General features: G+C 44.1%; 1 protein-coding gene across 1 annotated transcript in view; it reads right to left on the bottom strand.

Annotated features, from left to right (window-relative positions):
* LOC109904598 (ribosomal protein S6 kinase alpha-5-like) overlaps positions 1–27,236 on the bottom strand; it is a 47,798-nt gene that overhangs the window by 5,709 nt on the left and 14,853 nt on the right. The window contains exons 2-14 of the mRNA XM_031787599.1: positions 19,191–19,262; positions 18,737–18,955; positions 16,660–16,775; positions 13,660–13,761; positions 10,761–10,844; positions 10,360–10,463; positions 9,629–9,779; positions 9,176–9,337; positions 6,991–7,122; positions 5,399–5,532; positions 2,633–2,726; positions 851–1,021; positions 422–613 (exon numbers count right to left, since the gene is read on the bottom strand). Of these exons, the coding sequence (XP_031643459.1) occupies positions 422–613; positions 851–1,021; positions 2,633–2,726; positions 5,399–5,532; positions 6,991–7,122; positions 9,176–9,337; positions 9,629–9,779; positions 10,360–10,463; positions 10,761–10,844; positions 13,660–13,761; positions 16,660–16,775; positions 18,737–18,955; positions 19,191–19,262 (1,733 nt within the window). The remainder of the gene's footprint in view (positions 1–421; positions 614–850; positions 1,022–2,632; positions 2,727–5,398; positions 5,533–6,990; positions 7,123–9,175; positions 9,338–9,628; positions 9,780–10,359; positions 10,464–10,760; positions 10,845–13,659; positions 13,762–16,659; positions 16,776–18,736; positions 18,956–19,190; positions 19,263–27,236) is intronic.

The following is a 27,236-nucleotide window of genomic DNA, read 5'->3' as shown; positions in this document are numbered from 1 at the left end:
TCCGTATTGCCCAGCGACAGCCCCGAAACCTGAAGGATCTGGAGAAGGTCTGTATGGAGGAGTGGGCCAAAATCCCTGCTGCAGTGTGTGCAAACCTGGTCAAGAACTACAGGAAACGTATGATCTCTGTAATTGCAAACAAAGGTTTCTGTACCAAATATTAAGTTCTGCTTTTCTGATGTATCAAATACTTATGTCATCCAATAAAATGCAAATTAATTACTTAAAAATCATACAATGTGATTTTCTGGATTTTTGTTTTAGAATGGGTCCCTCACAGTTGAAGTGTACCTATGATTAAAATTACAGACCTCTACATGCTTTGTAAGTAGGAAAACCTGCAAAATCGGCAGTGTATCAAATACTTGTTCTCCCCACTGTATGTATTCACTCCTCTGTACCCCCTCGGACCTCCACTCACCAGGATGACCCCCAGGCTCCAGAGGTCACATGACTCGTCGTAGCCGTCGTATTTGAGGATCTCCGGCGCGGCGTAGGCCAGGGTGAAACACGGGGTCTTCAGCAGCTGGTTGTCTGGAGGCTTCAGCCGGGCGAACCCAAAGTCTATGATCTTTATCTCAGCGTTCTCACTCTCATCTGTGAACAGCAGGTTCTGAAAAATGGGTTGCAAGAGAAACATGTTTGTGTTATTTCTACTCTGTCTAAATGTATCACTGCCATTTAGTAATGGCACATAGGTGGCATTTTCTAGCCTTGTGACGGGGAAGGATGAGAAGCAACACTTCTGAGATGTCAGTTTCAGATTCACTTGCCCAAGTATTTGGTACTGCAATTTTATGTATTGATCACACACACACACACACACACACACACACAGCTTCAATAGTACCTCTGGTTTGAGGTCTCTGTGTACCACTCCTACATCGTGCATGTGGCTGACGGCTGACACCAGTCTCCTCATGATGCGGCTGGCCTCAGTCTCACTGAAGTGCTGCTTCCTCCGGATCCTCTCCAGCAGCTCTCCACCACGCAGCAGCTCCAACACCAGGTACGTATGCAGCTAGAGAGAGACAGAAAGATGGACAGAGTTACTCCTAGTGTCTCCAGAGAGAAGCATTACAGTGTACAGTACAATATAATGAGTCATGTTTACTATGTATTAATAGTTAATATATGCATGGAAATATTCCTATAGATTTTGTAATTATTTTGTAATTATATTAGATTTGTAATGAAATCATATGCTTTACTGAGTTAATATGATCCGTCCAGCTCGGAGTGCTCTGAGCCAAGGATATAGTTATACAATAGATTAAATAGTTTCGGAAATTCTAACAGTAGAAACCCTGAATCCACATTTACATATTCCTAACAACAATCCAGCTCTTACAGTGACTGAGAGATGAGGAACAGAGGGGTGGGGAGCGGGAACGGGGGGTGGGGAGCGGAGGGGGGGGGGTGGGGAGCGGGGAAGGGGGGTGGGGAGCGGAGGGGGGGTGGGGAGCGGGCGGGTGGGTGAAGTGCAGGGTGGAAAATCGGGAGGCAGATTGGGAGAGGGGGGGGTTGAAAGGCGCAGCGAGGGGGCTTTGCTTTGATCTAGGTCAAAGCCCTCACTCTGCCTGCATCCCAAATGGCACCAGATTCCCTTTTATAGTGTACTTCTTTTGCACAGGGCCCATAGGGCTCTGGTCTAAAGTAGTGCACTATAAAGGGAATAGGGTGCCATTTGAGTCGCAAACCCTCTCTGAGGTACCAGTACAGTAACAATCCAGCAGAGCTCATCAGAGCTAGTGGTGCTCCTAGGCCTGAAGTGCCCCAGCTAATGAACCCCAGAAATATCAACCACACACACAGAGACATGAACACACACACACTTGTTTGACCCAATTTGGAGCAAGTAGTTTTTTTTTGTTCACTAAACTCAAGGCCCACATACAGAAATATGTTCCATGTGGGTTTGATGAATCTATACCTATAGTGGATGTACCTATATATTGTTCAGGAGCTGTACTGTACTGAGACAAATACAACCTGAACTATGAGGGGGATAGTATCGTCTTTATTATAGGACAATGGGAAGGAGAGAACAGAGGGAGAATGTCCCGGAAGGAGAGAACAGAGGGAGAATGTCCCGGAAGGAGAGAACAGATGGAGAATGTCCCAGGAGGAGAGAACAGAAGGAGAATGTCCCAGAAGGAGAGGACAGAGGGAGAATGTCCCAGGAGGAGAGAACAGAGGGAGAATGTTCCAGAAGGAGAGGAAAGAGGGAGAATGTCCCAGGAGGAGAGAACAGAGGGAGAATGTCCCAGGAGGAGAGAACAGAGAGAGAATGTCCCAGGAGGAGAGAACAGAGGGAGAATGTCCCAGGAGGAGAAAACATAGGGAGAATGTCCCAGAGGAATCTAGTTTCCACATTATTCTGCTCTGTTCTATCAGTGACTTAATTAGGCTGCCTGTCTGACGTTAGTCTTGTCTCCATCACTGGCTCCGTCAGATAGCGACTATTTCTGAAGATGGGCTTTTACTGGCAATGCTTGGGATACCAGGTCTCTCTTGTAAAATAGATTTTAGCACAATGAGAAGAACCTGTATAAATAAAAGTGAAATTAAAATGTGGTTGCTTTGCTTACTTCAGCTGAATCCAATAAATATTGAGGTGAAAAATCCTTACCTGGTCATGGTAAATCTCGTGAGTCTTGATGATGTTGGGGTGGCCGTCGCAGAGCTTCAGAGCTGTGATCTCTTTCTGTGTCTGAGCCTCCATCCTAGAGGGGAGAGACAGGACACAGAGTCATCCCTGAACAGAAAGGAGCCTTCATCCTAGAGGGGAGAGACAGGACACAGTCATCCCTGAACAGAAAGGAGCCTTCATCCTAGAGGGGAGAGACAGGACACAGAGTCATTCCTGAACAGAAAGGAGCCTTCATCCTAGAGGGGAGAGACAGGACACAGAGTCATCCCTGAACAGAAAGGAGCCTTCATCCTAGAGGGGAGAGACAGGACACAGAGTCATCCCTGAACAGAAAGGAGCCTTCATCCTAGAGGGGGGAGACAGGACACAGAGTCATCCCTGAACAGAAAGGAGCCTTTATCCTAGAGGGGAGAGACAGGACACATGGTGACAGAGAGTGTCATCAGTCTCCCAAGTGGCGCTGTGGTCTAAAGCACAGCATCGCACAGCATCTTTACTTGGCCTCATCATGCTCTAGCGGCTCCTTGTGCTGGGCTGGGGGTCTACAGGCTGACGTCGGTCGTCAGTTGAACGGTGTTTCCTCTGACACATTGGTGCAGGCTGGCTTCCAGGTTAAGCGGGCGGGTGTTAAGGAGTGCGGTCTGGCGGGTCATGTTTTGGAGCCCGTTGGGGAGATGCAGCGATGAGACAAGATCCTAATTAGTTATGACGAAAAGGGAGTAAAACACATTATGTATATACAGTACCAGTCAAAAGTTTGGACACAGCTACTCATTCAAGGGTTTTTCTTGATTTTTACTATTTTCTATACTGTGGAATAGTAGTGAAGACATCAAAACTATAAAATAGCACATATGTTTTCATGTAGTAACCCAAAAAAGTGTTATATTTGAGGTTCTTCAAAGTAGCCTTAATAATAGCTTTGCACACTCTCGGAATACTCTCAACCAGCTTCATGAGGTAGTCACCTGGAATGCATTTAAATTAACAGGTGTGCCTTATTAAAAGTTAATTTGTGGAATTTCTTTCCTTCTTAATGCATTTGAGCCAATCAGTTGTGTTGTGACAAGGTAGGGGTGGTATACAGAAGATAGCCCTATTTGGTAAAAGACCAAGTCCATATTATGGCAAGAACAGCTCAAATAAGCAAAGAGAAACGACAGTCCATCATTACTTTTAAAAAATCAAGATCAGTCAATATGGAAAACATCAAGCGTCAAAATAAAACTGGCTCTCATGAGGACCGCCACAGGAAAGGAAGACCCAGAGTTACCTCTGCTGCAGATGATAAGTTCATTCGAGTTACCAGCCTCAGAAATTGCAGCCCAAATAAATACTTCACAGAGTTCAAGTAAGACACATCTCAACATTTACTCAGACTGAGTAAATCAGGCCTTCATGGTCGAATTGCTGCAAAGAAACCACTACTAATGGACACCAATAAGAGGAAGAGACTTGCTTGGGCCAAGAAACACGACCAATGGACATCAGACCAGTGGAAATCTGTCCAAATTTGACATTTTTGGTTCCAACCGCCGTGTCTTTGTAAGATGCAGAGTAGGTGAACGGATGATCTCTGCATGTGTGGTTCCCACCGTGAAGCATAGAGGTGGTGGTGTGATGGTGCTTTGCTGGTGACACTGTGATTTATTTAGAATTCAAGGCACACTTAACCAGCATGGCTACCACAGCATCCTGCAGCGATATGCAATCCCATCTGGTTTGTGCTTAGTGGGACTATCATTTGTTATTCAACAGGACAATGACCCAAAACATAACTCCAGGCTGTGTAAGGGCTATTTGACCAAGGAGAGTGATGGAGCGCTGCATCAGATGACCTGACCTCCACAATCACCCAACCTCAACCCAATTGAGATGGTTTGGGATGAGTTGGACTGCAGAGTGAAGGGAAAGCAGCTAACAAGTGCTCAGTATATGTGGGAACTCCTTCAAGACTGGTGGAAAAGCATTCCTCATGAAGCTGGTTGAGAGAATTCCAAGACTGTGCAAAGCTGTCATCAAGGCAAAGGGTGGCTACTTTAAAGAATCTAAAATATATTTACATTTGTTTAACTATTTTTGGTTACTACATGATTCCATATGTGTTATTTCATAGTTTTGATGACTTCACTATTATTCTGCAATGTAGAAAATAGTAAAAATAAAGAAAAGCTCTTGAATGAGTAGGTGTGTCTAAACTTTTGACTGGTACTGTATATATAAAATAAAAAATAAGAATGTCCTCCCTGAACAGTAAGGTCAGTTTCACCACTACAGCATTTTCCTGTCAGACAAGAGGTGTTATAATCACAGAGCAGTCTCCTGTAATAGTCTGCTGGCCTGGAATTGATATATAAATATATACACACACGTTTTATGTCTGGGTGGACTGGCCAATGAAACCCACTAAAGAGCCATGCTCTACCAATAGGCTCTACCAATAGGCTCTACCAATAGGCTCTACCAATAGGCTCTACCAATAGGCTCTACCAATAGGCTCTACCAACCTCCAGAGGACCACACGGACGTCCAGAGGACCACACGGACCTCCAGAGGACCACACGGACGTCCAGAGGACCACACGGACCTCCAGAGGACCACACGGAGAGGACCACACAGACGTCCAGAGGACCACACTGGTCTGGGCCTGGTACGTGTCAGTTTGGCTTGACAATGATCATACTGTATAAGCAGACCATTCAGCACCAACTGATCTGGGATCAGGCAGGACTATGGTAACAGTACCTCTTACTGACGATCTTCACAGCGTACATCTGTCCAGTCTTCTTGTGGGTGCACTGCCTACAGATAGAGAAGCTTCCTTCACCAAGGGCATTGTTCTTCAAGTCCATCTCATAGTTCATATAAAACAGAGAGTCCTAAAGGAAGGGAAATCATTGTTTAGGTCAAATCAAAGCCATCTTATTACAAAGTTTGTCTATACCTCATCACGCCTCAGACCAAGCAACTGAGTAACAATCCTGTTTTCAATGTGATCAAATGCTGTAACTATATGTTATATATATGTTATATTAGACACACCACAGTACACAGCCACACACATCAAGACTCATTATAGAGCTTAATGAAGCAAGGATGAGAGAGCAGAGGAGATGACAACACCACCCCCCCAAAGAAAAAACTTAGTTAATGCTGCCTAGCCTAAGTGTGTGTGTGTGTGGAGGGAAGAGATAACCCTATCCATCTAACTGTACTGTACACACACACAGTAACGGTGCTGTACCTTCATCATGGTGTTGCAGGCCACAGCAATCCTGAACCCCCACCCAGCTGTGTGTGTGTTGTACCTTCATCATGGTGTTGCAGGCCACAGCAATCCTGAACCCCCACCCAGCTGTGTGTGTGTGTGTTGTACCTTCATGGTATTGCAGGCCACAGCAATCCTGAACCCCCACCCAGCTGTGTGTGTGTGTGTTGTACCTTCATCATGGTGTTGCAGTCCACAGCAATCCTGAACCCCCACCCAGCTGTGTGTGTGTGTGTTGTACCTTCATCATGGTGTTGCAGGCCACAGCAATCCTGAACCCCCACCCAGCTGTGTGTGTGTGTGTTGTACCTTCATCATGGTGTTGCAGGCCACAGCAATCCTGAACCCCCACCCAGCTGGGTGTGTGTGTGTTGTACCTTAATCATGGTGTTGCAGGCCACAGCAATCCTGAACCCCCACCCAGCTGTGTGTGTGTGTGTTGTACCTTCATCATGGTGTTGCAGGCCACAGCAATCCTGAACCCCCACCCAGCTGGGTGTGTGTGTGTTGTACCTTAATCATGGTGTTGCAGGCCACAGCAATCCTGAACCCCCACCCAGCTGGGTGTGTGTGTGTTGTACCTTCATCATGGTGTTGCAGGCCACAGCAATCCTGAACCCTCACCCAGCTGTGTGTGTGTGTGTTGTACCTTCATCATGGTGTTGCAGGCCACAGCAATCCTGAACCCCCACCCAGCTGTGTGTGTGTGTGTTGTACCTTCATCATGGTGTTGCAGGCCACAGCAATCCTGAACCCCCACCCAGCTGTGTGTGTGTGTGTGTGTTGTACCTTCATCATGGTGTTGCAGGCCACAGCAATTCTGAACCCCCACCCAGCTGTGTGTGTGTGTGTGTTGTACCTTAATCATGGTGTTGCAGGCCACAGCAATTCTGAACCCCCACCCAGCTGTGTGTGTGTGTGTGTTGTACCTTAATCATGGTGTTGCAGGCCACAGCAATTCTGAACCCCCACCCAGCTGTGTGCGTGTGTGTGTTGTACCTTAATCATGGTGTTGCAGGCCACAGCAATCCTGAACCCCCACCCAGCTGTGTGTGTGTGTGTGTTGTACCTTAATCATAGCGCTGCGGGCCACAGCAGCAGACCCTGGTCTCTGTGATCTTGATCCTCCACACAGCTGCAGCGTGTCATCCATCACAGCATTTCTCTTGAACAAGATGGAGGGGGCCATGAACGAGTAACCCTGTAACCAGGAGACAGAGAGAGAGATGAAGCAGGAGGGGGCCATGAACGAGTAACCCTGTAACCAGGAGACACAGAGAGAGATGAAGATGGAGGGGGCCATGAACGAGTAACCCTGTAACCAGGAGACACAGAGAGAGATGAGGCAGGAGGGGGCCATGAACGAGTTGACGTATACCCTTCACAGTATAGTGCCTACCAGAGACTGGTATACCCTTCACAGTATAGTGCCTACCAGAGACTGGTATACCCTTCACAGTATAGTGCCTACCAGAGACTGGTATACCCTTCACAGTATAGTGCCTACCAGAGACTGGTATACCCTTCACAGTATAGTGCCTACCAGAGACTGGTATACCCTTCACAGTATAGTGCCTACCAGAGACTGGTATACCCTTCACAGTATAGTGCCTACCAGAGACTGGAATACCCTTCACAGTATAGTGCCTACCAGAGACTGGAATACCCTTCACAGTATAGTGCCTACCAGAGACTGGTATACCCTTCACAGTATAGTGCCTACCAGAGACTGGTATACCCTTCACAGTATAGTGCCTACCAGAGACTGGTATACCCTTCACAGTATAGTGCCTACCAGAGACTGGTATACCCTTCACAGTATAGTGCCTACCAGAGACTGGTATACCCTTCACAGTATAGTGCCTACCAGAGACTGGTATACCCTTCACAGTATAGTGCCTACCAGAGACTGGTATACCCTTCACAGTATAGTGCCTACCAGAGACTGGTATACCCTTCACAGTATAGTGCCTACCAGAGACTGGTATACCCTTCACAGTATAGTGCCTACCAGAGACTGGTATACCCTTCACAGTATAGTGCCTACCAGAGACTGGTATACCCTTCACAGTATAGTGCCTACCAGAGACTGGTATACCCTTCACAGTATAGTGCCTACCAGAGACTTAGTTTTTTGTATAACCAGGACATCCCATTACAGCTCAGTCAAGAACTAATTATAACCTGTCAATACTGTAAAAACTGGAGTGAGCGTGACAATGGCTGCCATTCATTGGTTGTCCATCTGTGCTCATTGTTAGAACTGTCATCTCTGATGGGATTGGGATGTGCTGCCTGGCTCCAGCTGTGCAGGGCCCAGGGTTTACACGCTTATATGCACGCACGCACACACACACACACACACATGGACGGAAGGATTGATGGATGGATGAATGGGGATGGAAGCATGAGAATGCCCAAATTGCCAGGCTTCAATATCTGATTGCTCTGCTGTGAAATTACATCTCGTCGGGGCTATAATTAATATACCACGGCTGTCAGCCAATCAGCATTTAGGGTTCGAACCACCCAGTTTATAACGCAATTTAATTTTGTTTTGTAAGGCGAGTGGGAGAGCAGACCCCAGAGTTAAACGTTGTGATCTCAGCCACTAGCTCTATCTAACACTAAGGCATGGCTGTAAATTATAAAGACTAGCCTACAAATTCCAGTATTTGTGAAAGTGGGGAAATAAAACAAGACAAGCCAAGATAAAGTTGGCAATCAGAGGTTTAAGGCGTAATTGAGGCAGACATGGTGATTCTCTGGAACCATAACCTTTTATACCAGCAGAGAAAAGAGAGAGAAGCCCCTTTTAATGGGCCTATTGATCAGCCAGGCTCGAGGAGCCAGAAGGCATGGCAATCACAGCTGAGATCTCACGCAATAGACTACATCAATCAGACACACGACCATAAGCTGGCATACAGCTGTATTCATAAAGCGTCTAAGTGTAGGAGTGCAGATCTACGATCCGGTCCCTCTGTCCTATAATTATGATCCAAAAAGAAAAACTGATCCTAGATCAGCACTCATGCTCTGTGTGAAGCGCTTTATGAATAGGGTGTGAAAGCCACATTATGGTTCAAAGCTATAGCATAAATAGTCATTCACATCTGTTAGGCCTATCCAGACTGCGTATGGCTACAATTATGCTTTGAATGAAAAGCCCTTTAGTCAATTTGAATACCAATGTGCACACAGACAGGCTGGTATTGACCTTAAACGAGCTATTGAGGACACTTCTGTCCCACCTGAAAGACGCGGTCACAGTTCTGAGGCATCGCTGCAGGGGAGTAGGTGGGGTCCATTTCGGTGAACTCCTCCGCAAAGTTGCTGACATCCAGCTCATCCCTGATCACCGGCTTAAACGGGGCGAGCACCCGCTTAGCTGCCAGGTCCTCCCAGTTTATCTTCTAAAAGGAGAGAAGACGAAACCCAACAGAACGCTATAAAATCAGAAACCATTTCTCCTTCAAGCACCATTTTATCAACAAAGGCAAATATACTGTATGGTATGTACCAATCGACCTACATTGTATCTGGACAAGATGTTCTCAATGTGTTAGAGGAGATACTAGCTCTGTCCCTGATCTGTTTGTGCTGTATAGCTAACTCATATGGTCCTTAGCAATGACAATGTCCATAGGAGTTGGCTATGCAGCACAAACAGATCTGAGATCAGGCTAAGGAAATGGCTCTGGTACCTGGTAGAATGGATGTTTCTTAACGTTGTCAGCTCCGTCAGGCCCAGAGCCCAGTCTCTTCTTTGGGTCTTTGATGAGGAGGCGCTGGATGAGGTCTTTGGCCAGAGGGCTCATGTCTTTGGGGAACGGAGGGTCCTTCTTCGAGATCCTCCTGAGAGGTGACAGAAGTCCAGGTTGGACAAGATTTATATTATAATAATGCATATATCAAGCCAATTCAAATCTGGACCTTTCAAGGCAGTTCCACTGCTGATTTTCCTTCTTCCCCTGGAATCAGGGACTGATTTAGACCTGGGACACCATGTAAAGCAGAAAACCAGCAGCACGGATTTGAATACCCCTCACTGACATACAGTACATCAACAGGATGAGTATTTAATTCCAGAGGAAACACATGAAAGAATGAATGAAAGAACTTACAGTATTTCCAAGTGGTTGAGACAATCCAGAAAGAGAGAAAATGAGAACACAGCTACCGTTCTATACAGTTTTGTTCTCTTTTTTTGGGAGAACTTGGAAATGTGTGTATTTGTTTGATCAGACCAAACTGATTACACACACACACACACACACCTCACTTGGTAAAGAAGACAAGTGAAAGATTGTTTTGTTTTCCAGCGTATCGTGAAATCGAGTTCAGTTTATTAGCATCCCTAATAGCCATTGCTGATGCAGCATTCATTATTTCAGGGGTCCACATGTTAGGAGATAGATCTGAGTGGGATACTTACTTGGCGATATCTGTATGAGAGTTCTGGTCTCCATCGACAGTGAATGGTGATCCACCCGTCAAAAGTTCATACATTAATACTCCAAGGCTCCACCAGTCTACAGCCTGGAACACAGGTACATGTGGATGAATAAAGTGTATTATTATTATTATGACAGAATATGATACAGGCCTACATACGTTTCAGACTGCCTACATTGCAGACGCGTTGTACAAATGATGCACTGTAGGCAGTCTGGAACAGCACCCCAGACACCAGAGGCAGCCTTCCCAGGTGTGCAGCAGACTACACCTAGTTATTAGTGAGCTACACATATCTGTCTGTGTACCATTGTGCATTTGGGTCAAGTACAGTACAACATAACAAGACCTCAGGGGGGGGGGGTCTAAATGATAAATTACCATGTCATGGCCAGCCTCTCCTCCCTCTGCGATCTCTGGGGCCATGTACTCAATGGTGCCACAGACAGAGTAAGTCCTCTCCAACTGGACAACAACAAAGGGACAAAACAAAGAGATAAAACCCAGATTAGATTTGTCCCCCCTCTCCTTATTTGTCGTTCTCATCCCTGACATGTTGAAACACACTGGAATCGACAGGAAGGAAGCTTGAGACTAGGACACATTTGATCAGTTCAGGGTAGAACAGACATCATTGTTGTGGAGAAGAACCTACCAAGCGCCACTGAATAGATCACAGAACATGGCTCTCATAACGATCAGGCAATGTGTATACGCGACGTAAGGATCAGACAATGTGTATACGCGACGTAACGATCAGACAATGTGTATACGCGACGTAACGATCAGACAATGTGTATACGCGACGTAACGATCAGACAATGTGTATACGCGACGTAAGGATCAGGCAATGTGTATACGCGACGTAAGGATCAGACAATGTGTATACGCGACGTAAGGATCAGACAATGTGTATACCTGACGTAAGGATCAGGCAATGTGTATACGCGACGTAACGATCAGACAATGTGTATACGCGACGTAAGGATCAGACAATGTGTATACGCGACGTAACGATCAGACAATGTGTATACGCGACGTAAGGATCAGACAATGTGTATACGCGACGTAACGATCAGACAATGTGTATACGCGACGTAAGGATCAGACAATGTGTATACGCGACGTAACGATCAGACAATGTGTATACGCGACGTAAGGATCAGGCAATGTGTATACGCGACGTAACGATCAGACAATGTGTATACCTGACGTAAGGATCAGACAATGTGTATACGCGACGTAACGATCAGACAATGTGTATACGCGACGTAAGGATCAGGCAATGTGTATACGCAACGTAAGGATCAGACAATGTGTATACGCGACGTAACGATCAGACAATGTGTATACGCGACGTAAGGATCAGGCAATGTGTATACGCGACGTAACGATCAGGCAATGTGTATACGCGACGTAAGGATCAGACAATGTGTATACGCGACGTAAGGATCAGATAATGTGTATACGCGACGTAAGGATCAGACAATGTGTATACACGACGTAAGGATCAGGCAATGTGTATACGCAACGTAAGGATCAGGCAATGTGTATACGCGACGTAACGATCAGGCAATGTGTATACGCGACGTAACGATCAGGCAATGTGTATACGCGGCGTAACGATCAGGCAATGTGTATACGCAACGTAAGGATCAGGCAATGTGTATACGCGACGTAAGGATCAGGCAATGTGTATACACGACGTAAGGATCAGGCAATGTGTATACGCAAAGTAACGATCAGGCAATGTGTATACGCGACGTAAAGATCAGGCAATGTGTATACGCGACGTAAGGATCAGGCAATGTGTATACACGACGTAAAGATCAGGCAATGTGTATACGCGACGTAAGGATCAGGCAATGTGTATACGCGACGTAAGGATCAGGCAATGTGTATACGCGACGTAAGGATCAGGCAATGTGTATACGCGACGTAAGGATCAGGCAATGTGTATACGCGACGTAACGATCAGGCAATGCGTAAAAAAATTATAATATAACTACGCAAATCAGTTAAGAACAAATTCGTATTTTCAATGACGGCCTGGGAACAGTGGGTTAACTGCCTTGTTCAGGGGCAGAAAGACAGATTTTTACCTTGTCAGCTCTGGGATTCGATCTTGCAACCTTTCGGTTACTGGCCCAACGGTCTAACCGCTAGACTACCTGCCGTCCCAACAATCAGACACTGTGTATACGTGACGTAACGATCAGACAATGTGTATATGTGATGTAACAATCAGACAGAATGGTTACATCCCAAATGGCACCCTATTCCCTATATAGTGCACTACATTTGACCAGAGCCCAAACGGGTCCCAGTTAAAAGTAGTGCACTATATAAGGAATAGGATGCCATTTGAAACGCATCCAGCGCATAACCACCAGCTGCATAATATCTTCTCAAAAGGACTGGACATAAAACAAAGCCTTGAGGATAGGAGGGTGGCAGGGTAGAAGGGTAGGAGGGTGGCAGGGTAGAAGGGTAGGAGGATAGGAGGGTGGGAAGCCTGGATGGTAGGAGGGTGGGAAGCCTGGATGGTAGGAGGGTGGGAAGCCTGGATGGTAGGAGGGTGGGAAGCCTGGATGGTAGGAGGGTGGGAAGCCTGGATGGTAGGAGGGTAGGAAGCCTGGATGGTAGGAAGCCTGGATGGTAGGAAGCCTGGATGGTAGGAAGCCTGGATGGTAGGAAGCCTGGATGGTAGGAAGCCTGGATGGTAGGAAGCCTGGATGGTAGGAAGCCTGGATGGTAGGAAGCCTGGATGGTAGAAGGGTGGGAAGCCTGGATGGTAGGAGGGTTGGAAGCCTGCAGGGTAGGAGGGTGGGAGGTTAAGGGGCCTGGAGGGTGGCAGGGTAGGGGGAGCTGGAGGGTGGCAGGGTAGGGGGACCTGGAGGGTGGCAGGCTAGGGGGACCTGAAGGGTGGCAAGGTAGGGGGACCTGGAGGGTGGCAGGGTAGGGGACCTGGAGGGTGGCAGGGTAAGGGGACCTGGAGGGTGGCAGGGTAAGGGGACCTGGAGGGTGGCAGGGTAAGGGGACCTGGAGGGTGGCAGGGTAGGGGGACCTGGAGGGTGGCAGGGTAGGGGGACCTGGAGGGTGGCAGGGTAGGGGGACCTGGAGGGTGGCAGGGTGGGGGACCTGGAGGGTGGCAGGGTGGGCGGATCTGGAGGGTGGCAGGGTAAGGGGATCTGGAGGGTGGCAGGGTAGTGGACCTGGAGGGTGGCAGGGTAGGGCACCTGGAGGGTAGTCGCTTGCTCCATACATCTGTGATACATACCTCATCAAACTCTTTGCTGAGGCCAAAGTCTGTGAGCACTATGTGTCCGCTGGAGTCCATGAGGATGTTCTCCAGCTTCAGGTCTCTGTAGACTATACCCAGCTGGAAAACATTCAGACAATTACAAGGCTTCAAGGGCTTCATTTATAAAAAGTTGCATAGTTGCACAAAATCATGCCCCGAAACATATGCGCTTTTTCACGCAAAAGTTGGCATTTATAAAAACTGGACTTTTTGTGCTTATCCTTCCGGAAACTTTAGACCATGTGTACACACAGTTTCTAGTGGTTGAAGTACTGCATTGCAAGAAGGCAAATGTAGCCTAGTAGCTTTGTAGCCTTGTGGAAATGGGGAACACATGATGACTTATTCACAAAAACAAAAAAAACAGGTAGCTAAATATAACAAGACTCCATCCGTTTGCTGTTAGTGAGAAAATCTATTTATTCTATCTCTGCGTTCTAAAATAGTTCTAAATCTATTTCCGATGATTAATTTCACTTCCATGATCATTGCAGAATAAATTCCTCACCTTTTCTGACTGTGATGGTTTTATACACGCAAAATAGCCTATTTAAATGGACTCACTTCACAGTAGTAAACAGATAAGATACCAGTATTTCAAGTATTTTGCTCTATGCGATCCGATACACAGTTTAAAGGTAGAACAGACTTTTCACCTTTTCCATTGATGTTTGTAGACTACGTATGAATACTGTTATGTCAAATTTCTCCAGTAGCCTCGAAAATATTTAATTTATAAATATAATACAGATATAACCATTGCCCCTTTTCTGGCCATGATAAGATAATATTCCCGAAGTAGCCATAAAACAAATGACCATCTCTAATTGGGCCTTTTAAATAGGCTATTATATTTACACGCTTTTGCTCGATGCATCTGAAATCGAGCACGCTTTATAACATGCAGTAGAAATTAACTGGTGAATTAAAGTGTGTAGGTTACCACTGTAATTAGGCCTCCTGTAGTCTAAATCTTTTTCAGAGTTGACAATGTTTCAGAATTCTTGGGCGGTGCCGCATATTTAGGTTCAGGAGAAAGTAAATGCAAAACATTATTGAATTCAAACAATCGGTTGACAGATCCACAACTATTTGCAATTATTTTTGTGTTGCAGAAACTGTCAAATGTCACTGCAAAAGAAAACCTTCTGTCAACACCTCCAAATACATTTGATCAAGTTCGCCATTAATATTTCCTTCAGATATACTGTGTTGGCCTAATTCCAACAGTTCCAAAGTATTATTGTCACCAAAAAAGGTGAATGATGGGCGTTTTTCAGACGGAGTTATAATGCTTGTTCACACACGTGCACAGTTTTCCAACAGGTCTGATGTATAAATGGGAACCATGCGTATGTCTGACGTGAGTCAGGATTATAAATCTAATAAGTTTTACGCAACAGTTCTAAATTAGGTCCATGTCTCTGTAGACCAGTGTTTCCCACCTCCAGTCCTCCGGTACCCCCCCAGTCCTCCGGTACCCCCCCATATCCAGTATCCCCCACCTCCAGTCCCCCCCCCCCCCCCCCCATCTCCAATCCTCCGGTACCCCCCCCATCATCTCCAATCCTCCGGTACCCCCCCCCCATCATCTCCAATCGTCCGGTACCCCCCCCCCATCTCCAATCCTCCGGTACCCCCCCCCATCTCCAATCCTCCGGTACCCCCCCCCCCCATCTCCAATCCTCCGGTACCCCCCCCCCCCCATCTCCAATCCTCCGGTACCCCCCCCCCCCCCCATCTCCAATCCTCCGGTACCCCCCCCCCCCCATCTCCAATCCTCCGGTACCCCCCCCCCCCCCATCTCCAATCCTCCGGTATCCCCCCCCCCCCATCTCCAATCCTCCGGTATCCCCCCCCCCCCCCATCTCCAATCCTCCGGTACCCCCCCCCCCCCCCATCTCCAATCCTCCGGTACCCCCCCCCCCCCCCCCATCTCCAATCCTCCGGTACCCCCCCCCCCCCCCCCCCCCCATCTCCAATCCTCCGGTACCCCCCCCCCCCCCATCTCCAATCCTCCGGTACCCCCCCCCCCCCCCATCTCCAATCCTCCGGTACCCCCCCCCCCCCCATCTCCAATCCTCCGGTACCCCCCCCCCCCCCATCTCCAATCCTCCGGTACCCCCCCCCCCCCCCATCTCCAGTCCTCCGGTACTCCCATCTCCAGTCCTCCGGTACTCCCAACTGCAGTCCTCCGGTACTCCCAACTCCAGTAACCCCCTCTCCAGTCCTCCAAACGCCAGTCCTCCAGTACCCCCAACAGTACACATTTCACATTTTTGTTGGGGATATTGGAGAACTGGTGTTGGGGATATTGGAAAACTGGTGTTGGGGGTACCAGAGGACTGGAGATGGGGATACCGGAGGACTGGAGTTGGGGGTACCGGAGGACTGGAGTTGGGGGTACCGGAGGACTGGAGATGGGGGTACCGGAGGACTGGAGATGGGAGTACCGGAGGACTGGAGATGGGGGTACTGGAGGACTGGCGTTGGGGGTACTGGAGGACTGGCGTTGGGGGTACTGGAGTACTGGCGTTGGGGGTACTGGAGGACTGGCGTTGGGGGTACTGGAGGACTGGCGTTGGGGGTATAGGAGGACTGGCTTCAGGACTATCCCCAGCTGGGAAACAGTCAGCCAATTACAAGGCTCTGTAGACTATCCCCAGCTGGAAAACAGTCAGCCAATTTACAAGGCTTGACAGTAACAACAATGTAGAAGAAACAGCCAGAGATCGATCCAAAAAGTATTTTAGGGCCGGTTTAAACATAGTCCTAGTCCTGGACTAAACTGCATGGAGACACTCCATTGAAAGGAGGCCTGGCCTAAATTCTTATAGCAGTTGAGATTACACACGATGATTAATGATTTCTAGAAAACTGCACCATTTCCTGCAATTGCATATAGGCTAAAACTCCAAACCTATTGTACCTCAGGAATGCCAAAACGGAAAGAAGACGACATCTACAGACACTCACCGTGTGTAGGTGCTCCAGCGCCAGGACTATCTCTCCACTATACAGAGACACCTCCTGCTCTTTGAACCGAACCCTCTGTACCAGGTGTGTGAAGAGCTCCCCACCGTTCACATAATCTGTCATAATAATAAAGAAACAGCTATGAACAACCCTGGATGTCTTGCCTGGCTGGATATTTTATTTCAACATAGCAGGTATAAATCCAAAGTCCAATGGGTCAGTCCAATTCACTGTAAAGGCGTTTACATGCTTCGCAGCCAAAACAGTTCAGAGGAGTTTGTGCGTATATTATGACGTCATTTTGTGATGTTTGATTGTTTTGGACTTCGGTAAGGGTTTTTGCGGTTGTTTAAGCAAACACAAAAATGATTGAGGCAATTCAAAGTTAGTAGCCGAAGTGTAAGCCCCTTCGTCTGTGATTGTTAACAAACTATAGTTTTGGCAAGTCAGTTAGGACATCTACTTCGTGCATGACAAAAGTAATTTTTTCAACAATTGTTTGCAGACAGATTTCCCTGTATCACAATTCCAGTGGGTCAGAAGTTTACATACACTAAGTTGACTGTGCCTTTAAACAGCTTGGAAAATTCCAGAAAATGATGTCATGGCTTTAAAACCTTCTGATAGGCTAATTGACATCATTTGAGTCAATTGGAGGTGTACCTGTGGATGTATTTCAAGGCCTACCTTCAAACTCAGTGTCTCTTTACTTGACATCATGGGGAAATGAAAAGAAATCAGCCAAGACCACAGAAAAAAAAATTGTAGACCTCCACAAGTCTGGTTCATCCTTGGGAGCAATTTCCAAATGACTGAAGGTACCACGTTCATCTGTACAAACAATAGTACACAAGTAAAAACACCATGGTACCACGCAGCCGCCATACCGCTCAGGAAGGAGATGCGTTCTGTCTCCTAGAGATGAACGTACTTTGGTGAGAAAAGTGCAAATCAATCCCAAAACAACAGCAAAGGACCGTGTGAAGATGCTGGAGGAAACAGGTACAAAGTATCTATATCCACAGTAAAACGAGTCCTATATATCAAGATAACCTGAAAGGCCGCTCAGTTTATACTTGCATACCATTGTTTGTACAGATGAACGTGGTACCTTCAGGCATTTGTAAATTGCTCCCAAGGATGAACCAGACTCGTGGAGATCTTCAAAAAAAAATCTGAGGTCTTGGCTGATTTCTTTTGATTTTCCCATGATGTCAAGCAAAGAGACACTAGGTTTGAAGGTAGGCCTTGAAATACAACCACAGGTACACTTCCAATTGACTCAAATGATGTCAATTAGCCTATCAGAAGCTTCTAAAGCCATGACATCATTTTCTGGAATTTTCCAAGCTGTTTAAAGGCACAGTCAACTTAGTGTATGTAAACTTCTGACCCACTGGAATTGTGATACAGTGAATTATAAATTAAATAATCTGTCTGTCAACAATTGTTGGAAAAATGACTTGTGTCATGCACAAAGTATGACACAAAACTACTACTTGCCAAAACTATAGTTTGTTAACAAGACATTTGTGGAGCAGTTTAAAAACAAGTTTTAATGACACCCACCTATGTGTATGTAAACTTCCAACTTCAACTGTATGTATGTATGTACATTTTTTTACCCCCTTTTCTCTCTAATTTCGTGATATCAAATTGGTAGTTACCCTCCCCTAACCCGAACGACGCTGGGCCAATTGTGTGTCCCCTCATGGGTCTGCCGGTCATGGCCCGGCTGTGACACTGCCTGGGATCGAACCCGGGTCTGAGGTGACGCCTCAAGCATTGAGATGCAGTGCCTTAGACCGCTGCACGCCTTGGCCTAGCCACCTCGCCTCGAGCTAGCCGCCTAAGGCTAGCCGCCAGCCAAACTGAAAGAAACTGAATTTTTCTTAACAATCTTGCTTTCTTCTACTTGATATTCTTACTCATGTAGCCTATTTCATATTCATGTCTTCATTGAAAAATAACAACTTTCTGTAAAGAAGAGAGAGAAATAGAAGAGAAGGCATGAAGAGGAGAAAGGGACAGAGAGAGAGACAGAGACCGAAATAAATGTAGAGAGAGAGATCCAGACCTAGTATGAGGTGCAGCTTGGTGTCTGTCTGGAAGGCATAGTGGAGGGTGACAAGGAACGGTGACTGTCTGATGTGCTCCAGAACCTGTCTCTCTGTGCGTGTGTGTTCTGCTGTCTTGGCCTTCTGTACGATTGTGGCCTTCTTCAACACCTTCATGGCGTATAGTTGACCTGCATCATGACCGCTCACTTTACGCACCAGGAACACCTTGCCATAGGCTGACATAGAACCAAGAAAAACATTAAAACTCAGCAGTCAAAAGCTTTCAGTGCAGTTGTTTTAGCTCAACTGGAGGACCAGATGGGAGACGTTTGTACTTCAGAAGGACCAATGGAATGGTCTCAAATGTACAAAACCACCCACCCATCGCCCCCGGGAGAGATAAAATGAATGTACCTTCTTTAAATCTATGACAATCCCATCATTGGATTGGGTTTCAGAACTGTCACTGACCTCCAGTTCCTAGCACCTTTAGCAGCTCAAAGTTCTCAATTCCCACCCTCTCTACGTGGCCGGTCAGGTTGGCTGTGGGATGACAAAGATGGTGAGATCTTTAGCTTACAAACAAGAAAGTATCACAAATACTTACAAATACACACAGCTGCAGGCCTATAAAATAGGCCTTGATCTAAAAAAATATAAATAATGTTCATCCCAAAGAAACTAGGACTCTGCATTATTGAGTTGTTCTGCAAATATCATGTTAACGTGTGTTATGTCAGTAAACACAACTCTGAAAGCAGTATGTAAGCCTGGCCTAGGCTGATATATGAGAAAGAGGGCCCCGTGACAAAGAGGGAAGGCATAACAAGTATGCCTATTAGGGATTGACATTAAGGTCTGAAATAGAGGTCTTCACGGGTCCAAAAAGTTGGAACCGTTCTGAAATGGATCCATGGCTTTCCACCCAACCCAATATACATAACTTTTTAAATATATATATATATATATATATATATATATATATATATAAATAGAGACCGTTCCGAATGGACCTGAGGAGTCAGACCCATTCCGAAAAGGCTCGTGGAAAAACAGACCCGTGCCGGTTCGGATCCGAGAGCCCCGTTCAGATCCGAGAGTAGAAAGAGAGAAAGAAACCTCTGACTGGGTGCTACCAGCGCCATCAATAAACGAGTGGTATTGGCCAAATGATTCACAGTTATCGGTCCTTACTGCCTAGGCTATATCAAATTACATATAGCATATTCAAAACTTTATAGTCCATTGTTTTAACTTTCCTAAAAAAAATAATTGTCCACCTCACGGTTCAGCTGTTAGAGATTTAAGTGCAAATGCATCAAGGTATTGCATGCATATAGACCTACTGTATAGGCCTAGGCATCCACTGTATGATATTCACATTTAAAAATAATTATAAAAAGGAAAACACTCAACCATGCACACAGACACTCAACCATGCACACAGACACTCAACCATGCACACAGACACTCAACCATGCACACAGACACTCAACCATGCACACAGACACTCAACCATGCACACAGACACTCAACCATGCACACAGACACTCAACCATGCAAATTGGTTGGATTATTATTTACTTGGACATCACACATTATAGTCTTACTCTTATCCAGACATCATACACACTCACTAAATCACATCCAATATCACACACACATCAACCTACTCAGATTTACTACACACATAATATCTTGACCCAGTTTCCTAACATCTGTGACATTGGCTCACAGGCTAACAGGCAAGGGAATGAAACAAATATTGCTAGAACCTGTTTCTTGAATTCTACATATCAGACATTTAAAATCTCAAATGTTGACCGTCATAAGACCTCTGATGGCAGTAACTTAACAAGCAATAATTATGGTCAATTTATACTGAGAACAGTATCTAGTTATGGTAAGGGGTGAAATAAGTATAGCCAGTTTTAATTGTAACGCTTTAGCAGATTATAAAAACAGATCAGTCTTTACGTGGTGTTGGGTTCTGAGAATATGACATATACCTATTCATGTCACTGAGGAAGAGAGGGTAATGTATAACGTTTACATTATGTCAGGATATGTTAATGTTAGCCATCGGGGATCCTATTGGAGGGAAGAGACACAGTCTGCTACCAATCACCATGACAACCTTGAGTTGGGGTGGAGTGAGCACTTTGGTGTAGAGGTCAGGTCAGATGAAGTGAGGAAGAATAGATATCACTAAGGTTCTGTCTAGCAACAGAGATGCATTGGCTGTTCAGACGTGTAGGAGGAGACTCAGCCTCGGAGAAAGGGTTAAATATCAGGGCTTGTGTGAAAATGTTTTGGTCTAAATGCTGCTGTATTGATCCTCTGGGAAGAATAAACCTGGTTAAGCTTTCATAGTGTCCGTTGTGTTTTTACTCTGAAAATTAGAACCTAACAGTGGCTAAAAGAAAAGGAATATAACATATACTGTTTCCAGGAAACTCAATCCACATGCTTAGATGAAGTTGCGCGGGAAAAGGAATGGGGTGGTGAAATAATTTTCTGTCATGGACAAAGGAACTCAAAAAGGTATGATGATATTAATTAACAAAAATAATTGTCACGAATAATTCGCAAGAAAGGTGGATCTTTTTGAATATGAAAGTGGATGAAAAAGAGATTTGGCTCATTAATCTATATGGTCCAAATCAGGATGATCCATACTCTTCGAAAATATTTATACCAATTTATTTAATTTACAGGCAACAAATGATCAAATCATTATGGTGGGAAATTATAACACCGTGTTAAGTACCTCAATGGACCGTAAAGGAAATCACTCTACAAACCATCATCACCGTTCCCTTATTAACCTCTCTAGGGTATGTGGGACACTAGCTTCCCACCTGGCCAACATCCAGTGAGATTGCAGAGAGTGCCAAATTCAAATACAGAAATACTCATTATAAAAATTCAGAAAAGATACAACTAATTAAACATACGTTTAAAGATTAACTTCTTGAGAATCCAACTACGGTGTCAGATTTCAAACATGCTTTACAGCGAAAGCATACCTTACAATTATTTGAGAACATAGCCCAGCAGACAAATTATTACAAACAGTAACCAGCCAAGTAGAAGAGTTACACAAGTCAGTAATAGAGATCAAATTAATCCCTTACCTTTGATGATCTTCATATGTTTGCACTCAGAAGACATTCATTTATTAAATACATGTTCCTTTTGTTCAATAAAGTCTCTCTTTATATCCGAAAACCTCCATTTTGTTTGTGCGTTTTCTTCAGGAATCCACAGGCTTAAACGCAGTCACAACATGCAAACAATAAATCCTAATTGTATCCGTAAAGTTCAACGAAACATGTCAAACGATGTTTATATTCAATCCTCATGTTGTTTTTAGCCTAAATTATCTATAATATAGACAATAACGTTGTCAATATGAAAGGTAAATAAGAAAGGCACTCTCTCTTGTCGCATGCATGAAAAAGCTCTGTGACACGGCAGTGTCCACTCATTCAGAGTGGTCTTACTCCCTCATTTTTCAGAATACAAGCCTGAAACAATTTCTAAAGACTGTTGACATCTAGTGGAAGGCATAGGAACTGCAATTTGAGTCCAAAGTCAATGGATACTGTAATGGCATTGAATAGAAAACTACACACAAAAAATAAATCCTACTTCCTGAATGGATTTTTCTCAGGTTTTTGCCTGCCTAATCAGTTATGTCATACTCACAGACATTATTTTAACAGTTTCGGAAACTTTAGAGTGTTTTCTATCCAAATATATGAATTATATGCATATCCTATCTTCTGGGCCCGAGTAGAAGGCAGTTTAGTTTGGGCATGCTTTTCATCCAAAATTCCAAATACTGCCCCCTACCCTAGAGAAGTTAAGGAAATCACAAATATTATGAACACATATTTTGGACACAAAAAAAAAAAAAACTAGTGAAATATACAGAGGAGACTTAATCAAGCTAGTCGTCTTGACTACTGTCAAGAGGAGTTAAACATGGGTGTCCCCTGTCACCATATCTATTTGTTATGACCATCAAAATGCTAGTTATTAAAATCAGATCAAATAACAACAATATTAGAGGATTAGAAATCCAAGGCTTCAAAACAAAGGTGTGCTGTTGACTCAAGTTTTATATTAAGTCCGCAAGCTAGATCCCTGCAATGTCTCATTGAAGACCTAGATAACGTGTCTGGACTCTCTGGACTAAAACCTAATTATGATAAGTGTACAATATGACATATTGGATCTTTAAATAAATAAATCAACATTTTACATTACCCTGCAGTTTACCAATAAAATGGGCTGACGGTGAAGTAGACATACTTGGTACTCATATCACAAAATATATAAATGAGCATTCCACAATTAATTTCAATAGAAAACTTGTAAAATTGACAAGATTCTGCAACCAGTGCTACAAATACCCCTTATTAACATATGTAGCCTAAGAAACAAGGCCTATGAAGTCAATAACTTACTTTTAACAGATAACATTCATATTCTGACTATCTCTGAAACTCACTTAGATAATACCTTTGATGATACAGTGGCAGCAATACATGGTTATAACATCTACCAAAAAGTCAGAAATGCCAACGGAGGCGGTGTTGCTGTCTATATTCAGAACCACATTCCTGTAAAGCTTAGAGACTATCTAATGTTAAATACTGTTGAAGTAATACGGCTACAGGTTCATTTGCCTCACCTAAAGCCCATTCTTGTGGGAAGCTGCTATAGACCACCAAGTGCTAACAATCAGTATCTGGATAATATGTGTGAAATGCTTGATAATATATGTGATATCAACAGAAAATTATATTTTATGGGTTATTTAAATACTGACTGGCTATCATCAAGCTGACCACTAAAATCTAACTGTAACCAGTGCCTGCAACCTGGATCAGGTTGTCAGTCAACCTACTTGGTTAGTTACAAACAGCACGGGAATGAAATCATCAACATGCATTTTTACTAACGCTGCAGATATTTGCCTTAAAGCAGTATCCAAATCCATGTAGTGATCACAATATAATAGCCATATCTAGGAAAACCAAATATTCAAAGGCTGGGCCTAACGTAGTGTATAAGAAGTCATACAATAAGTTTTGTAGTGATTCATATGTTGATGATGTTTAGAATATTTGCTGGTCTGTGGTGTGTAATGAGGAGCAACCAGACACTGCAATTGACGCATTTATGAAACCACTTATTCCAGTTACTATTAAGCACGCACCATTAAGAAAGTTACTGTAAAAACTCAAATCCCCTTGGATTGATGAGGAATTGAAAAATTGCATGGTTGAGAGGGATGAGGCAAATGGTATGGCAATTAAGTCTGGCAGCCCAACTGATTCGCAAACATACTGCAAATTAAGTAATCCTGTGACTAAACTAAATAAAGAGTAAAGAAACTACACTATCAAACAAAAACAAATTATATAAAGAATGATAGTAAAAAGCTTTGGGCACCTTAAATTAAATTTTGGGGGCAAAAAGACAACACGGCGCCTTCATTTATTGAATCAGATGGCTCATTCATCACAAAGCCCACTGATATTGCGAACTACTTCAATTACTTTTTCATTGGCAAGATAAGCAAACTTAGGGATGACATGCCAGCAACAAACGCTGACACTACACATCCAAGTAAATCGGACCAAATTATGAAAGACAAGAATTGTACTTTTTAATTCTGTAAAGTCAGTGTGGAAGAGGTGAAAAAAATGTTCTCTACCAACAATGACTAGCCACCAGGGTCTGACAAGCTAGATGGAAAATTACTGACGATAATAGCAGACGATATTGCCACTCCTATTTGCCACATCTTCAATTTAAGCCTACTAGAGAGTGTGTGCCCTCAGGCCTGGAGGGAAGCTAAAGTCATTCCGCTACCCAAGAATAGCAAAACCCCCTTTACTAGCTAGCTCAAATAGCCAACCAGTCAGCCTGTTACTAACCCTTAGTAAACTTCAGATTTTTTTTTTGTTTGAGACCAGATACAATGCTATGTTACAGTAAACAAATTTACAACAGAATTTCAGCATGCTTATAGGGAAGGACACTCAACAAGCACAGCAATTACACAAATGACTGATGATTGGCTGAAAGAAATGTATGATAAAATGATTGTGGGGGCTAGACTTAGACTTCAGTGGAGCTTTTGACATTAGTGATCATAGTCTGCTGCTGGAAAAAAACATGTGTGTTATGGCTTTACACCCCCTGCAATAATGTGGATAAAGAGTTAATTGTCTAACAGAACACAGAGGGTGTTCATTAATGGAAGCCTATCAAATGTAATCAAATATAAATCAGGAATTCCCCAGGGTAGCTGTTTAGGCCCCTTGACTTTTAAATTTTTTACTAACGACATGCCACTGACTGAGTAAAGCCAGAGTTTCTATATATGCGGATGACTCAACACTATACACGTCAGCTACTATAGCGACTGAAATGACTGCAACACTCAACAAAGAGGTGCAGTTAGTTTCAGAGTGGGTGGCAAGGAATAAGTTTGCCTTAAATATTTCTAAAACTAAAAGCATTGTATTTGGAACAAAATACTCACTAAACCTCAACTAAATAATGTGGAAATTGAGCAAGTTGAGATGACTAAACTGCTTGGAGTAACACTAGATTGTAAACTGTCATGGTCAAAACATATTGACGCAGTAGTAGCTAAGATGGGGAGAAGTCTGTTTATAATAAAGCATTGCTCTGCCTTCTTAACTTCTTATGGCTGGGGGGCAGTATTGAGTAGCTTGCCCAAAGTAAACAGCCTGCTCCTCAGTCTCAGTTGCTAAGACTGAGGAGTTCAGTTGCTAATATATGCATATTAGAAAACACTCTAACGTTTCTAAAACTGTTTGAATGATGTCTGTGAGTATAACAGAACTCATATGGCAGGCAAAATCCTGAGGAGAAATCAAAACAGGAAGTGAGAAATCTGAGCTTGGTATGTATTCACCACAGTTCCCATTGAAATCCCCTTGAGATATTAATGATGTTGCACTTCCTAGGGCTTCCACTAGATGTCAACCGTCAATAGAAATTTGAATGAGACTTCTACTGTGTTGTGGGACTGATTGAGAGCAGAATCTATCAGGTGACTGGCAGTCAGCCATTTTCTGATCACGCGCATTCCTCATGGTATCCACTTGCGTTCCATTGCTCATCAAGACACAAAGGAATACTCCGGTTGGAACTTTATTGAAGCTATATGTTAAAAACATCCTAATGATTGATTCTGCACTTAGTTTGATATGTTTCTTCAAACTGTAATATAACTTTTTGAAGTTATTGTCTGACGTAACGCTGACCAGAATGAGCGTTTTTGATATGTGTACCAAACGCGCTAACAAAATGAGGTATTTGGACATAAATAACGGACACTATCGAACAAAATAAACATTTATTGTGGACCTGGGATTCCTGGAGTGCTTTCTGATGAAGATCATCAAAGGTAAGGGAATATTTATCATGTAATTTCTTGTTTATGTTCACGCCAACATGGCGGCTATTGTGACTATTTTTCTGAGCGCCATCTCAGATTATTGCATGGTTTGCTTATTCCGTAAAGTTTTTTTGAAATCAGACACAGTGGTTGCATTAAGGAGAGGTATATCTATAATTCCATGTGTATAACTTGTTATCATCTACATTTATGATGAGTATTTCTGTTGAATGATGTGGCTATGCAAAATCACTGGATGTTTTTGGAACTAGTGAATGTAATGCGCCAATGTAAACTCATATTTTTATAAATATGAACTTTGTCAAACAAAACATACATGTATTGTGTAACATGAAGTCCTATGAGTGTCATCTGATGAAGATCAAAGGTTAGTGATGAATTGTATCTCTATTTGTGCTTTTTGTGACTCCTCTCTTTGGCTGGAAAAAATGGCTGTGTTTATTGTCATTTGGTGGTGACCTAACATAATCGTTTGTGGTGCTTTTGCTGTAAAGCATATTTGAAATCGGACACTGTGGTGGGATTAACAACAAGACAACATTGAAAATTGGATAAAATGCATGTATGTTTGAGGAATTTCAATTATGAGATTTTTGATGTTTTGAATTTGGCGCCCTGCACTTTCACTGACTGTTGTCATATCAATCCCGTTAACGGGATTTCAGCCCTAAGAAATTAACAACACTATCAACAAGGCAGGTCCTACAGGCCTTAGTTTTGTCACACCTTGACTACTGTTCAGTCGTGTGGTCAGGTGCCACAAAAAAGGACTTAGGAAAATTGCAATTGGCTCAGAACAGGTCAGCACGGCTGGCCCTTGGATGTACACCGAGAGCTAATATTAATAATATGCATGTAAATCTCTCCTGGCTGAAAGTGGAGCTGTAGACAGACAGCACCGAGCTGCCTTGTTCAGGGGCAGAACGACAGATTTTCACCGTGTCAGCTCGGGGGATCCAATCTTGCAACCTTACAGTTAACTAGTCCAACGCTCTAACCACCTGCCGCTCATTGCACTCCACAAGGAGCCTGCCTGTTACGCGAAT

This window comes from Oncorhynchus kisutch, linkage group LG14 (assembly GCF_002021735.2).
Source record: "Oncorhynchus kisutch isolate 150728-3 linkage group LG14, Okis_V2, whole genome shotgun sequence".
Classification (NCBI taxonomy): domain Eukaryota; kingdom Metazoa; phylum Chordata; class Actinopteri; order Salmoniformes; family Salmonidae; genus Oncorhynchus; species Oncorhynchus kisutch.
The sequence above is the reverse complement of the archived record's forward strand: the minus strand, read 5'-3'. Positions and strand labels throughout refer to the sequence as shown.